The 14,341-nt window shown below is 35.9% G+C and overlaps 2 protein-coding genes across 2 annotated transcripts; both read left to right on the top strand.

Moving 5' to 3' along the window:
• The first annotated feature begins 311 nt into the window (after positions 1-311).
• On the top strand, positions 312-8,613 carry LOC107745685 (protein FAM117A-like). Its single transcript, XM_016559606.1, has 8 exons — positions 312-653; positions 1,620-1,759; positions 2,413-2,532; positions 2,709-2,795; positions 5,976-6,104; positions 6,230-6,380; positions 7,378-7,498; positions 7,634-8,613. The coding sequence occupies exons 1-8, from the start codon at positions 497-499 to the stop codon at positions 7,812-7,814; spliced, it is 1,086 nt and encodes a 361-aa protein (XP_016415092.1). The 5' UTR covers positions 312-496; the 3' UTR covers positions 7,815-8,613.
• A 437-nt stretch (positions 8,614-9,050) lies between these two features.
• LOC107745684 (cytochrome c oxidase subunit NDUFA4) lies at positions 9,051-11,389 on the top strand. Its single transcript, XM_016559605.1, has 4 exons — positions 9,051-9,285; positions 10,579-10,667; positions 10,804-10,864; positions 11,047-11,389. The coding sequence occupies exons 1-4, from the start codon at positions 9,244-9,246 to the stop codon at positions 11,101-11,103; spliced, it is 249 nt and encodes an 82-aa protein (XP_016415091.1). The 5' UTR covers positions 9,051-9,243; the 3' UTR covers positions 11,104-11,389.
• The last annotated feature ends 2,952 nt before the right edge of the window (positions 11,390-14,341 follow it).

Raw genomic sequence — 14,341 nt, 5'->3', positions numbered from 1 at the left:
ATTCATTAAAAACTAAAAGAAAGCGACTACGCCACACAACTCCGGCTTTGATTTCATAAGGTTTCTTAGAACAACAGACTGCACACACTATTAGGAAGTTGGCCAAGTATTAGCATACTTAAAAGTATTAGAATAGTTCGAATTTTGTGTGTGCGTGCAAATGAGCAGTTCACTTAATTCTTTGAGATGAAGCCAAAATTGTTTACGTTATTTCTGGATTGATGTCTTATTACCCAATTACCTTAACGCAGCTATTTCTTTTAGCCAATCAAAAGGTGAATCCTAAAGGTATCCGCCCACTTCCTAAAATGAATGAAAGATCCGACGCAGAGAGTTTTGAGAGGTAGAGATCAGTGTTACTCGGTGTTGAGCAGCAAGCAGCTCTCTTAACTTTTATAATCGTTTACTTGAATGCGATGAAATAAGTATATCTTCGAGTTATCGGTCTAGCTAAGAAACTAGATGAGAAACATTTAGAATGGATAGATAGCTGGAAATGGACAGTTGGAAAAGGACAAAAACCGCTCACGACGCCAGAGTCAGTGTTTGTGGAGAGATGAAGATGTCCAGGAGCGGATCAGGTCTCCAGCCTCTCAAAGCTACTGTTCCCTTCACGCTGCACAGACCAGTTTCCGTCACAAATGTCACTCCAGGTGAAGTATGTTACACACATCAGTAACTATCATGATCTGAGCCACTGGATGTCTTTCTTGAAGATCAACAGGAAATGTTATGTGAATGTTTGCAACTGCGTTAGTACTTTAATTTGTTTCTTCATGTGCTACAACGGTCTAAACACATACATTATTTCATTAACCTTAAAATGTATGTGCATTTAATCTATATTCAGTTTTCTTCCAGACTTCATTGGTGCATAGCAAGCAACACATCTTCATCATCACCTTCATCATCATTAATATTTTAATTATAAACAGTGGCTGTGTATTTACTTTAAACGATTAAGTTATGCTTGTAAGATTAATGGTTTCATTGGCATACTGTATAATACTGTATGTCCCATATACCGTGGGGACTACATTAAAAATCTGGGATTCTAAAGCAGGAAAATAAAGATGCTGTTTTAATACAAAATGATTTATGGAACCAAGAATGTTTATGACATATGGAGAAGAATGAAGAAGAAATATTTCAGTAATCAAATAATACAATTTGTGATACTGATCATGTGAACTCCTTTGTACTAAATGTCACATGTTCTTGCATCCATTGAAGCACAAGATGTTCTTTGAAACATCCCAAGTCATGCTAGAAGACATGATCATCTGGTTTAGTTCATATCAGACCATCTAAATACTAATATATCATCAAATCATGTTAATCTTTACAGCTCAGATTGGTATTCATATGATCTAATTCATATAAATATTAATTAGAAGCATTTTATGGTCTAGACCAGTGAATAGAAAGGTTTAAAACAAAAGATGATATTGAAATGTATTTCATAAATTTTACACCACAAACAATTATTTAAAAAGTTGTCTCTTAGTAGTTTGTTTCCTCATTAAAGTATATGAAGAATTGAGCACTGGCTTTCTGTCAATGCAGTTTACTGTAATCACTTTGATTTCAGGTGTTTTCAAGCTTTCTTGTTTCCTCAGGTGAAAGGACCAAAGCAGAGTGGCGTTTGCAGACTCCCATCCAGCGCACCGTATCTCTGGATGCGATTGTGTGGCCGTACTTGCATGGCCAATGGCCCAAAGAGGACGACAGACACGGCAGGGAAGACAAATCCACACAGGTGAAAGGATGCAAGATCCATAATAAATTCTAGCCCATATTACCAGTTGAGTTCAGCTGACTCACCCAGGACAGATGTTAATATCAGTGTAAACAGGGCCATGCAGTACCATGGTATGTATATTACCAAAAGTCTGTGGTACTCTCAGACACCATCATTGTACCATGGTTTGCTCATCACAGCCTATGATTTACTGCAATCCTAATGAACTTTAACCCTCAGCTCAGATGTGAAGGGAAGTGGGTGCATCAGCTTTTCTCACTTTTTAAATATCATCTGTTTTCGGTTCCTCATTACCTAAGCCAAAATTTTGCTTTCTTTCATATAATCATATATGAATCATATATGCCTTATATTTTAGTCTCCCTAAAAATTGTTTTATTTGCACTTGTAGCTGGTTAATAGCAAAATGTCTAGTTGTACTAGTTCACAAAAAAATTCTGTCAACCTTGTGAGTAAAACAAGGATGTAACCAAATGGGATGAATTTTCATTTCATGCTGACTTTAAAAACAAGATAAAAATGCACCATGAAAGTAGTCCATATGACTAGTGCAATATTCCAAAGTCATGAGGAACAGATGACAATATGTTCTGAACAAGAGTCTTAAAATGTAGTTTTATGTGATTATAGTGTTGATATTTTTGTAAAAGACACCACACACATGGTTAGCTGGAGCTGAAACAACAGCTGTTGGATTTCACAAACGTTCGGCATCATGGGGAAATTCAGAACGTCTCCAGGATGGTAGTGACGTGTGTGCAGATTCATCTGTAAGTCTCATTGCACAATAAATACAATTGAAAATTGCATGAAACTATAGTTCATGTGTGGTTGTATGTACTGTGAGTCATGTAAGATTTAATATATCTACATCGCACTACATGCATCTCTGTAATGTATGTGGGGAAGAAAAAAAACGTCTGCTGTTTCTTTTCTCTTTTCTCAGATTTTCAAGCTGAAACAACAACTACAACAGAAGAAAAGGTCAGGCGTTCTGGTTGGCAAACAAGAGAAACTGCACAACCAACATCAGGTACTAATATACACACATACTGTCAGTCTCTTTTTCAAACACTTCTATGCTCCCTGGTTCCTCATTCCCAATCCTCATTTCCTTTTTCAACCTAAACAGATCAAATGGAGCTATTTGAAATTGTGGTCAAATTTAATTAAAGAGTATGCTGTAAAAAGTATGCAATGTATGCACTACTCGCATCGCTTGCAGAATTACAAAAATCAAGCTTAATTAAAAAAATAAAGCATATTTGCAAACACCCCTTACACTCATCAAGGCCTTATGAATATTCTTATCTATACAACAATCATTTGGGGGAGATAAACCCATAGATGGTGTACTTATAGTAATCAATGAACAACAAACTGGGTTAAGAGAATGTACTTTGACATAAAAAAATCTTACAAACATCACTGAAAGTGCAAATAGCAATTGGTGCTTTTTACACTGTGAAAATAGCAGTATGTATTTTGCACTACGTAAGTGTAAATGGTGGCAGATACTATTTGCACCTCAGAGTACTGTAGTGCACTATCATGGAAACCTATGTCATTGCATGTCATGTATCAAAATGCTGCAACATATTATCGTAAAATTAGAATATAATTCTGGTTGTGTTATAGTTTAGGGAAGCACATTCTTGGTTGCACCAAAAGCTTCTAGACGCTCATAAAATTCAAATGAGTTCGGTGGTCTGCGGGTGAAGCCTTCAAGTGCACTAAAGTGCCATATTCTGACACATGTACACAAATGTTAGAGGAAGTGTGGAGGATTGCAAAAAGTAACAGGAAGAGTGCTTGTTTCAAAAACTCTTCTGCTTTAAACACATGCTGGCCAGCTGCAAACACTTCCTACGGTTATTATAGTTTCACAGTTTTATTACAGTTGCTTGATCTTATTTCATTGTGTATTATGGTTTTTAATTTCAGTTTAGTTTTAGGTAGATATAATGGTATTTTGTTATGCCTGTTGTTTTTGTTAGATTTTATGCATTACAACATACTGTTGCACCAAATTATAGACCAACAATCTACAACATCACACACGTAGCACTTTATCAGATATGTACTGTAAATTTGGTATTTAAGCAAACTTCAAAGTTTTATTAGTCTCCTGTATAAGAGTGCAGCATACTGCAGTACTCGCTGTCCATGAAATGTGCGATAAATATCCCTTTTTGGCTATATTTACCAGTGTTTGTAACATCCTTTATTCATATCTAGGGCGTTTATAATTCAACAGCATAGACTGGACCCACTCAGGTACACACTGGAGAATTTTCAAGGTTCATACCATATAGACTTTGAGATATATATCTATTCAAGAGTTTTGTTTGAGGCTGTAATGCCATTTTGCTGCACACTGGTTCATTTTCGTGATTGTGTCCGTTTCGGTTTTGTGTGCCTGTGATGGGCTGTTTTATACAGTATGTTGATAAAGCTCTTCCTTTCTGTGTAATTTTGTTAAATATATAAATGAATGCCTGGCTTGGGAGATAATTTAATCAGACCATCCAGCATGAATTGAAAATATAAAAAAACTTCTTTTTGTGTTTTTCTTTAGTTTTCGTCTCATGCTAACATTGTCTTAAAGTGTTAGCATGAAATGAAGTGTAATATATGATATGTGCTAATTTTCATAATTTGCATTTTTTAAATGTATTGCATGCTTTTAAAGTATGTGTGTTTGTGGTTCGAGCGTGTGGCGGCGCTGACCCAGATCCGGCGTAATGACGTCATCACGCCGGATCTGGGTCAGCGTCAGCGCCGCCATGCTATCGGGATGTGAAGAGACTTTCAACCAGCATAACAAAAAAAATTTCTGAAGACAATCACCTATTGCACCTTTAATGACAGAATTTTCATTTTTGGGTGAACTAACCCTTTAAAGAATAAAATTAGATGACTAACTTTTAAGACTAGTCTAAACCTTTTATGCAACTGGCTCCCTGTTTTTATGAATGGACCACTGAATCATTGACTCAAATGAGTAATTCAAAAACGCAAATCATTCAGTAACGAAACTGCTGTTTTGCTCCGAGATGTGCGACTGTTCTGCTTTGATGTTTGGAACTATTTTCGTTAACCAAATCGAGCAAAAAATATCAACATTGACAATATTGTACTAAACTATATATTAACTACTCTTTTGCTCTTGTATAAAATCAATGTCAAATTTGCAATCGTGGTTTTCAAGGAAAACTTAACTCTCTTGGTCGTGTCATGTTGCTTAATTAGGCTATATGCTATAAATATAAAAACTAAGTTACATTTTTACCGCAGTATGTTTCTTCTGTGTGCAGTTGTTCATTTGTTTTGATTTCTCTACGAGATTGTTTCACATACAGACTGCGTGAGCCTCAACTGGCCCGACCTTGTTACTTGTTGATTACCTAGTTGATTAGGTTGACCTTGTTGATTATCCATTATCGATTACAGTTTGCACCGAATGTAATAAAATCAGAAGCATTCTCGCCCAAATTTCAGTGCATCCCTAATTAGTTGTTTTAATCACATCAGTTGTCCGGTCAGGCAAGTAAAATTCTCTTTCACTCGCCCATTCAAAAAATCCACTTGTCTCATACAAGCATTAATGTTGAGCTATGTTATATAAAATTCAACCTGCCAAAGTGGCTAGTGGGAGTGACCATATTACCCGCCACTGCTGAAATCCACCCGCATTTGGCAGGTTGGCGTGTGTTAATGTCAAGCCCTGATTATAGGTAGGAAACATAGGAAACCTAAAATCCTAAATGCCCTTGCAATTAAAACAACTAAAAAAACATTCAAAAAAAAAAAGATTAATGCAAATATAGATGTATTTGTGAAAATACCAAAAGGTTTCTTGGATGGATATGTTTAGTGTTAGAGCGGTGGATCTCAACCCGGGAGCCGGGGCCCACTAAGGAGGCTCAGCAAAACACTAGTATTTAAAAAAATTATTATTAATATGCATTTTCTTTCTCATCACCATTGATTCATTGTTAATGAATTAAATATTTAAATACTCACAGTTTCTGTTAATAAAAACGTTTGGAAAAAAAAAAAAAATATATATATATATATATATTGCGTTGGAGGGCCTTCAAGTAAAAACAAAATCTGGGAATAACTGAGGATAGAAAATATTATTAGATAAGAATGAAAAGCCATTGTAATAATACTAATACCAATATGTTTGTGTTTCTTCTCTTCTCAGTCCCCTGCTCTATTAATCCCAGCTGCGTCATTGACTCGACTGCCGTCACGTCTGCGTCGAAGTGAAGAGAGACTAGATCAGGAGCTGGAGAAAGTCTTCACACATCACTCATCAGTTCACCACTGTGGAGTAAGTCTAACATTTTTCACCCTTTTAACTGATTGTGAAGGCTGATATCATGCAAAGTTGCATATTGAAACTTGCATGACTGGAAACCTTCATGTAACGTGTTTTTTTTTTTATTTTTTTTTAAGCTATATGAGGTTCCTGATGGACACAGGGCTCCTGTTCCTCACCTGAGCTCCAAGAGTGGATTTCAGATTGGGTCTTCCTGTGTAGCTTTTCACTCTTCTTCTTCCTCATCCACATCTTGCTCTCCACAGCGCCCTCTAGACCTCGAAACTGGTAGGTCTCTTTTCTTTTTTTTTTTTACTCTTGCTGATACGTCACCACCATATTATTCCTGTCAAAAACTTAACTATATATTAGAGTGACCAGATGTCCACGTTTTCTGGACACAGTTTGGTTTTTGATGTCCTGTGCCTGGAAATGTACCGTTTTTTTTCAGCACATTCAAAAAAAACCTTTAAATACCCTGCAAAAATTCCTGACCAGCATACCCTGCTGGTTACCAGAGCAATCTTGTAGTGATTATTTTCACCAACAGAGAGCTGCATTCTACACTGATTACCAGAGCAGTACACTGACTACACTGGTAACCAGGCCACTGACTTCCATGGGACTTTTTCCCCCATACTATGGAAGTCTGGCTACCAGCAACTGTTTGGTTACCAACGTTCTTCAGAATATCATCTTTTGTGTTCAACAGAAGAAAGAAACTCAGAAACATGTTTGAAGATGTTTGAACAACTTAAGGGTGAATAAATTGACAAAATTTTCATTTTTGGGTGAACTATCCCTTTAACTATATCACATAGGTGAAAGTACACCCCGATATGAATAAAGAAAGAAAAGGGCCATTTTCACATACTGCGATGAGGCATTTCCACCATTATTAACATTGTAAATCTACCAATAGATTTTGTTTTCTAAAAATGTTACATACATTTATAATGTTATACTGAGAATCTCAGATATATGAAAAGGGTCCATTACACTAGCAACAATTCAGTTTACAGAAAGCACATACTTTGTGCTCAAAATGATCTTAAACTGCAAAATAATAATCCTAATTAGGGATAGTAAAATCCATTTTTAAAAAGCATTTGAAAACAACATATGAAAAAGTTAAAAAGATGTAATTGTCATCAATTATCAAGTGAGATTTCAAGTATATTTTGACTGCTGAACTAGTACATGTCCTGGGTTTCCATTTCATAAATCTGGATACCTTCCTATGCATCTTTAATTTGAACTGACTGTGATAATGCTCTGTCCTCAGTTGAAGAGGTCAACTCGTGTATTGTGATGGTGTCCTCATCACCACGGCCCAATAACAGCTACTGCTTTCAGAGAGATCCACCAGAAGGTTGTGAAAGAATCCGAGTGTGTGAAGAGAACGTGTAAGTAGTCTACCATGCTAGAGTGTTGCTATGTGGTTATGTACATTTATAAAGCTATTCTCAATCTGAGTGGTTAACTCAATATTGACATTGTGTATCTTCTGTCATCCCTCCCCCCCCCATCCTCTAATTCAGCCTTCCATATTTGGATCACGTGTACGTGTCCTCCTGTCCTGACCCCAACAAAGTGAACTTCACCCCACACACAGGCTCAGCCTTCTGCCCTGTCAATCTCCCGAAGCCCCTCCTACCTCCAGTGGACTTCCTGATCTGCAGCCTCTCAGTTTCTCCAGGGTCCTGTTGGGTGGGACAGTGATGAGTTAGTAAGAAGAGAAAAACCGGTGAAATCAGCATCTGCGTGAGAGAGATTCTTTAAAAACAATCAGTTCTTTGGTGTTTAATGTTGAATTTTGCTAATTGTAATAAGAGAATACCAGATGGTACTGAATGGTACTATTAGGCAATGATTGTATTTTAGATCTGTATTTTACCACCTACTTCAAAGAAATGGCAAATGTATTATTTTTTTAATATATGTACTTTAGTTATATTTTGTTTTGATTATTGAAAAGTTTATTGAAGAAAGTATGTGGGTGGATTATTACAGTCATAGACCATTTCAGTAGGTACTGTATATTCATGTTCTTTGATTTGAGGTGAATGTCAGTCATGCTTTAATGGTACATTTACATTCACCCTTTTTATTTTTTCAAAAGTAGTGTTTTTTTTGGTCTAATTAATGTTTACATTGTATAACTTGAACATATGAATGTTTTTATATTTGTATAGATTAATCTGTACATGAATGTAAGATTAGTTAGCAGGTCTGTACTGTTTGCACATTTGTTCTTTTTTTGCTAAAGATAAGCTATAGAATGTAAATGGTGACATTATCTGACTTTAAAGTATTTCTTTATTCAATACGTTCATTGCGCACATGATGTTTGTTGTTATTTTAAGCTTTGGTTGAAATGCTTTATGTTCAAATGAGTTAGTTTGGACTAGCCTTCCCGTTGGAAAGTACTTGGGGAAACTACATACATATTGTTTTATTCTTTTCGTTCTATAGATCACTTAAATTCTAGTATGTTTTGACACCAATAAAGTAGAATCGAGTATGACTGAATGTCTGTTCTGTCTTACTAAATTCCAAGCGGGTGATATTATGAGAAACAACATAGTCTACTGTGATTTTGACAGTCGTGATTATCAAAAGAAAATTAAGTGCTAATCTCATGTGATCAAGTAATGTGATTTATAGCCTATATGCAGCAAATTAGATGTTTTTTTTTTAATCGGTTATATCAAATGTTCAGTTTCATACCTGCTGCTCCCATGTCCCTAGTCAGATTTCACATATTTTCATTACATGACACGATATAATTTATTAATCATTGCCCAGCACTAGTTTTAAAACAATTGAAATTAACAACTTTCTAAAAATAATTTCGGATAAAAGATGATTCAAATTAAACTACACATATCCCAGAGCATTTTACTAAATAATTTAGTTATATATACCACCAGCAGTTCACCAACACTAATGGTTTATTTTGGTTTGACCACAAGAGTAGGCTATTTCAATAGTGTTACCTTCGGACGCCCTCTGTCGCTCTGTCCTTCCACAGCGCATTAGTATCAGGCATCCCTTTACACTCCGCTCCAGAAACACAGCAGAGCGTACGAACACCATCAGATCTCTCATTAATCCTGATCTCTATATATATATATTTCGGGAGTTTGACATGCTGAGTACCATACTGAAACAAGTGAAAAGCCACCCGGCTGTAAGTATTTCAGATCTTTTCTGGCTGTTCTGTCTGTTAATGATGATTCATTCATTCTCAAATTATGCCTCAGAATCGTTTCAGGCGTTGGCTGTGTCGTAAATACATCCTCATCCGCTGCTTGAGGGGTATATTTAATACAAATATGTTTGATTTAAAAGGCAAACAGTATATTGAATGGCCGCAGTGGGGAGTAGGCTAAACATGGATTTCATGTTATTTCATTCACAATGATGAGATATTCCGGTCATTCTGTGATATGGTGAGGATATTAGCATTGATCAAATGGTTTTCAGTCTATAGCTACATTGTGTACGTGATTTCACCATATGACAACAGTGGCTGAGCACGTATACCGGCTGTAGGTTATCTGTTATATATGGCTGTGTTGCAGTGTAGTGTTCAGCAGCTGTCAAGGACATTGAGGTGAAATCAATTGTGCCTCTTTTAAATCATTTAATTTCACCATATGACAACAGTGGCTGAGCACGTATGCCGGCTGTAGGTTATCTTATATATGGCTGTGTTGCAGTGTAGTGTTCAGCAGCTGTCAAGGACATTGAGGTGAAATCAATTGTGCCTCTTTTAAGTCATTTGCCATAACAGCTTTCTATCGAGATTTACAAGACTTAAGACCTAAAATAGTATAGAACATATTCATAGTAGGTATGCGAAGGAATTCGGACATTTATGTACGTTATTTTGAAAAAGCCCTGTGTTTAATCGGACAACATTTTCATACATGGGTATACTTTGTTGTACAGTATCTAATACGCAGCTGCAGTAGTACTGGATTTGTAATATACTCTAAATATCAAAGAAATTAGCTTTCCGCTTGTAGATGATCGGAATCAACATAAAAACCGTTGTTATTTCCCTCAAAACCTAGTGAACTGCCTAGCATTAAAGGGGTCATTCTTGGAAACACACCTTTTCCGGTTTGATAAAGTGATTCTTAAAAAAAAAGAAAAGAAACATTCATGTGTAGGCTATGTATGTATGTATGTAGGCCTATATCTCAAGCTAAATCACAAAACTTTTGACAGTCTTTTACAGTTTAATTTGATATTAAAAGCTTTTTAGGAAGAGAATTGAATGCTGATATTTGTAAACATGATTATATTATTTTTATTGAATACTATTTAACTGAATTAACAAATATGATAACAGGTTTGACCCCTAAAATATATTTAAGTCTTTTATTTTATGGACTGCATAACAGGGAGGTTATTGGTTGTTCAGCTTTTTTGTCATTGTTTAGCCATTTATTTATAATTCTGTGTCTCTTTGAAGTTGATTCCTCTCTTCATCTTCATCGGTGGTGGAGCGGCCATGTCTATGCTTTACCTGGGCCGCCTTGCGCTAAAGAACCCTGACTGCTCGTGAGAACCCTTTTTATTACATTATCAAACAGGCAAAAATCTTTAGATTCCAATATAATTCAGAGTATGCGTGCATCTATTAATCATTTAGAGTCTAATATCATCCCATATATGACTGATTGAAATCTGTCAACAGATGGGATCGCAAGAACAACCCAGAGCCTTGGAACAAACTGGGGCCAAATGACCAGTACAAGGTGAAAACAACATTCATGTAGACTTTTTGGCCATTCCTGTGTCCATCTTTGTATGTCCATCTATGTTTAGCTAATATAGTCTGTTAAGCCTATAATAACCTTACAAAAAGTCCCATTTGGTACATTTTGTTAGTGTAATAATATGTAATAATATAATTTAACCCATAACCTATTTCCCACAGCTCTTCACTGTCAACATGGACTACTCTAAACTGAAGAAGGACAGGCCTGACTTCTGAGCAGAGCCCAGTGAATCAGCTGGGTGTGTTAAACGCTGCACTTTCAAGCCTAACACATCATCAGATACCTGGTCTTATCTGTGAATGTGAATCCCCATTTTAAATTATTAAAGAAACTGAAAGGGAGCACATACACAAGCTGTATGATCTAAATGTCTTGACAAAAACAATATTTTGTACAGATACAAATACTGAAACATCAAGGGAAATTGCATCATCAAACCTGTATCAATATCATCAGTGCTGATCTTACTGTTATCCAAATAAACATGACAGACAGCAATAATAGAAGTGTTTTGTGTGTGTGTGAAGCGTCCAGTTAGATTGGACTTTTAAAAATCCCCTATGGGAAAGAGTGAAAAATTTAAGGGGGTCTGAATACTTTCCGTACCCACTGTATAAGTATATATAAGTCTCCTAAGTAACATCGGGGCCCTGTGTTTTGTGTGTGTGTGAAGCGTCCAGTTAGATTGGACTTTTAAAAATCCCCTATGGGAAAAATACTTCAGGAATATATAAGTATATATAAGTCTCCTAAGTAACATCGGGGCCCCACAGGGAACTGTGCTAACTTCCTTCCTTTTCACAACTTATACTGCAGACTTTAAGTATACAGTTCTGAGTCATGTCATCTGCAAAAATTCTCAGATGACAGCCATAGTAAGCTGTGTTAAAAATTGACAATTACAGTAGAACGAAGTAGAAGGCGATTATTACAAGAGCTAAGTTTTTATTGGAGAAATTATATTGTATCATTACAGACTGCTCAAGACTGACACCTACCGACTTTTTTTTTTTTTTTTTTTAACAAACATTTATAATTGTACCGGTAATTATTAAATCCATTATTGAAAATTTTATATTGAAAAAATATTGTATATTTAGTATATGTAATTAATATAGAAATTATATAATTAAAATAATTTAATATCAAGTGGCTTTACTGGCATAGTAAGACAAATGTATAATTATATAAATGTATAAATATATAAAGTTGTACATACATTTAAAAATAGTGTTTGTGTGTATACAAACACACTTTTAAATGTATGTACACCTTTATAAATGTATACACATACACAAACACAGTTTTAGTTTTTTTCAGTGTTCCATAGTTTTATTTTTTCAGTACATTGACTTTTTATTTTACATTTAGTAAGGCTTTGGTTGCAAAATATTAATAAAATATTGTTTTCCTATTTTGTTTTCTTTCCTTTAAAAGGAGCTAAATCCATTTTGACAAGATCAGAAGCATATAAACATTTCAGCACTTTCAAAATCTGTGATTAATGTGGATTAACTCTAAACAAGGCAATTAATCGTCACTAAATATTTTAATTAATTAAATCCAAAACTTTGCTGATTTCATAATCATTATTCTCTTATATATACTGTATGTCTGTTAAACTTACCCATACACAAGACTGTGATCTTCTGCCAGGAACATCAGGCCAGTCTGCTGCTGCAGGATCAGGTGGTTTGTCTTCGTCTGGCATCTCAGCTGAGACCTGTCCACTATGGGTGACCCTACCAGTAGCTGTGAAGTACCAGTGACGTAGCTCTTAGCATCACTGATGCACACAAGCCCTCACAGCACGTCAAGCTGCAAACCGTGTGAGAGACCCTAACCTACCCACCAAAGCCAACTGTTTAAAACCAACCGCAAATCAAACAACCACTCCTAACCAACAACCACGCATGCACGAAATGCACGAAAAATGCTCAGAGGAGTCCAACAGCTGTGCAGAAAACCTTGGCAAGACCATGTCAACGCATAGCAAACCACTCAAAACATCCTGACAACCACATAGCAAAGCATTAAAACCCAGAACAACCCAGGAACCACATATCAGTACATCAACAATCACTAAAAACATCCACACAGCAATGAGCTAAATACACTACTAAGCTACTAAAACTTACACTACAAACTAAAACTTACTCTACAAATAAAACATACTCTGTAACTATATACAATATATTAAAGCAATAAGCCCCAAGAAGCCGTGGTTTACAGTGAATTTATAACAGCTAAGGGGCGTTGTTAGGTACGACGCGAAGCCGACTAAAAGCTTGGGGCTTTTATAAAACGGTTATTCCATATACGTAGTAAGGTTTCACAAAATAAAACAGAGCAAATAAAGTGTAATGATATTAATAAAAACATTATTCTTCCACCAATCAATGTAGTTCCTCAGAATCCGTTGTGGTTGCAACAAAGTGGTTGCCGAGCAACACACAAACGTAAACAAAGGTGTATGTTTGTAGAGTAATTTACAACAGCTTCGAACGTGGCTCAGCCAATCAGAATTAAGGATCAGTTTTATAAACAGTATTTATATACTTTGGGCTCCATGTGACACTGTGATGACTAAGTGTCTGAGCTTTCTTTTGGGCTCCTCAGGAGGTGGCTCTTCACTGTTGTCCACATGAATTCGAGAAGTGAAGCTTCTGTTGTTGGTGGAGCAGCTTTCAGTGATCAGGATACATCCACCAGGCTGCTCTTGTCTCCACCAGTGAGGGACAGTTGAGCGTCTCCCACAGATGCTGTTTACAGTTTTTCTCGATTGCTAACACACTATAACTGATTCATTTTGGCCCAGTTTTCCAAAACATTCATTCAGTTTTCGTAACGTTTCTCAAAACATTAAACACATTTCACCTGTTTTCACACACGTTCCAATTTGCTCAGTGTTCTCTTCAAAAAATCTATACAAAAGGCCCTCATTTTCCAAAGGTTTAGCCATTTTCTCATTCAGAAAACACAAACACACAATATAATTACCTCAAGAATCACAGTATGATCTCAAATAGCACATATTTATCCATGTGTGAACATTACAGTTTTTTTCAACTGCTTACACACAAAATCTTTACTTGTCACACAATTTCTGAAACCTGACACTCAAACACCAGAACCACACACTAAATCTGCAAAACCATACACTAATTCTCAGCCTTGGACTCTGTTTTTAATTTTCATAAAACACTTTTTACAAAACACAACACACAATTCTCTATGTAACACAAAAAAATCGAACAGGAATTAATATTATGGCAAAGGTGTTTGCAAATGTTTGCTTTTGAGATGTGTTTGTGATATTTTGAATGCAGTGCTTCATTTTGCAAGAGATGTGAGGCACTTTGCATTTTGTGTGTGCAATTCTTGGATTTGTGTATAAAGTTTTGAAAAAAAAGGGGCAACGTTTTGAAAATGTAAGCAGTTGGAAAAAAAAAA

Source organism: Sinocyclocheilus rhinocerous, unplaced genomic scaffold, assembly GCF_001515625.1.
Source record: "Sinocyclocheilus rhinocerous isolate Xijiao unplaced genomic scaffold, SAMN03320098_v1.1 scaffold768, whole genome shotgun sequence".
Classification (NCBI taxonomy): Eukaryota; Metazoa; Chordata; class Actinopteri; order Cypriniformes; family Cyprinidae; genus Sinocyclocheilus; species Sinocyclocheilus rhinocerous.
This window is presented reverse-complemented; position numbering and strand designations above follow the sequence as displayed.

Excerpts from the sequence above, each read along its gene's own strand:
- LOC107745685 (XM_016559606.1), top strand. The coding sequence starts at position 497 with ATGGACAGTTGGAAAAGGACAAAAACCGCTCACGACGCCAGAGTCAGT. Across the intron at positions 6,105-6,229 it reads CATCAGTTCACCACTGTGGA|CTATATGAGGTTCCTGATGG; the intron begins GTAAGTCTAACA and ends TTTTTTTTTAAG. Across the intron at positions 7,499-7,633 it reads CGAGTGTGTGAAGAGAACGT|CCTTCCATATTTGGATCACG; the intron begins GTAAGTAGTCTA and ends CCTCTAATTCAG.
- LOC107745684 (XM_016559605.1), top strand. The coding sequence starts at position 9,244 with ATGCTGAGTACCATACTGAAACAAGTGAAAAGCCACCCGGCT. Across the intron at positions 9,286-10,578 it reads AAGTGAAAAGCCACCCGGCT|TTGATTCCTCTCTTCATCTT; the intron begins GTAAGTATTTCA and ends GTCTCTTTGAAG. Across the intron at positions 10,865-11,046 it reads GGCCAAATGACCAGTACAAG|CTCTTCACTGTCAACATGGA; the intron begins GTGAAAACAACA and ends TATTTCCCACAG.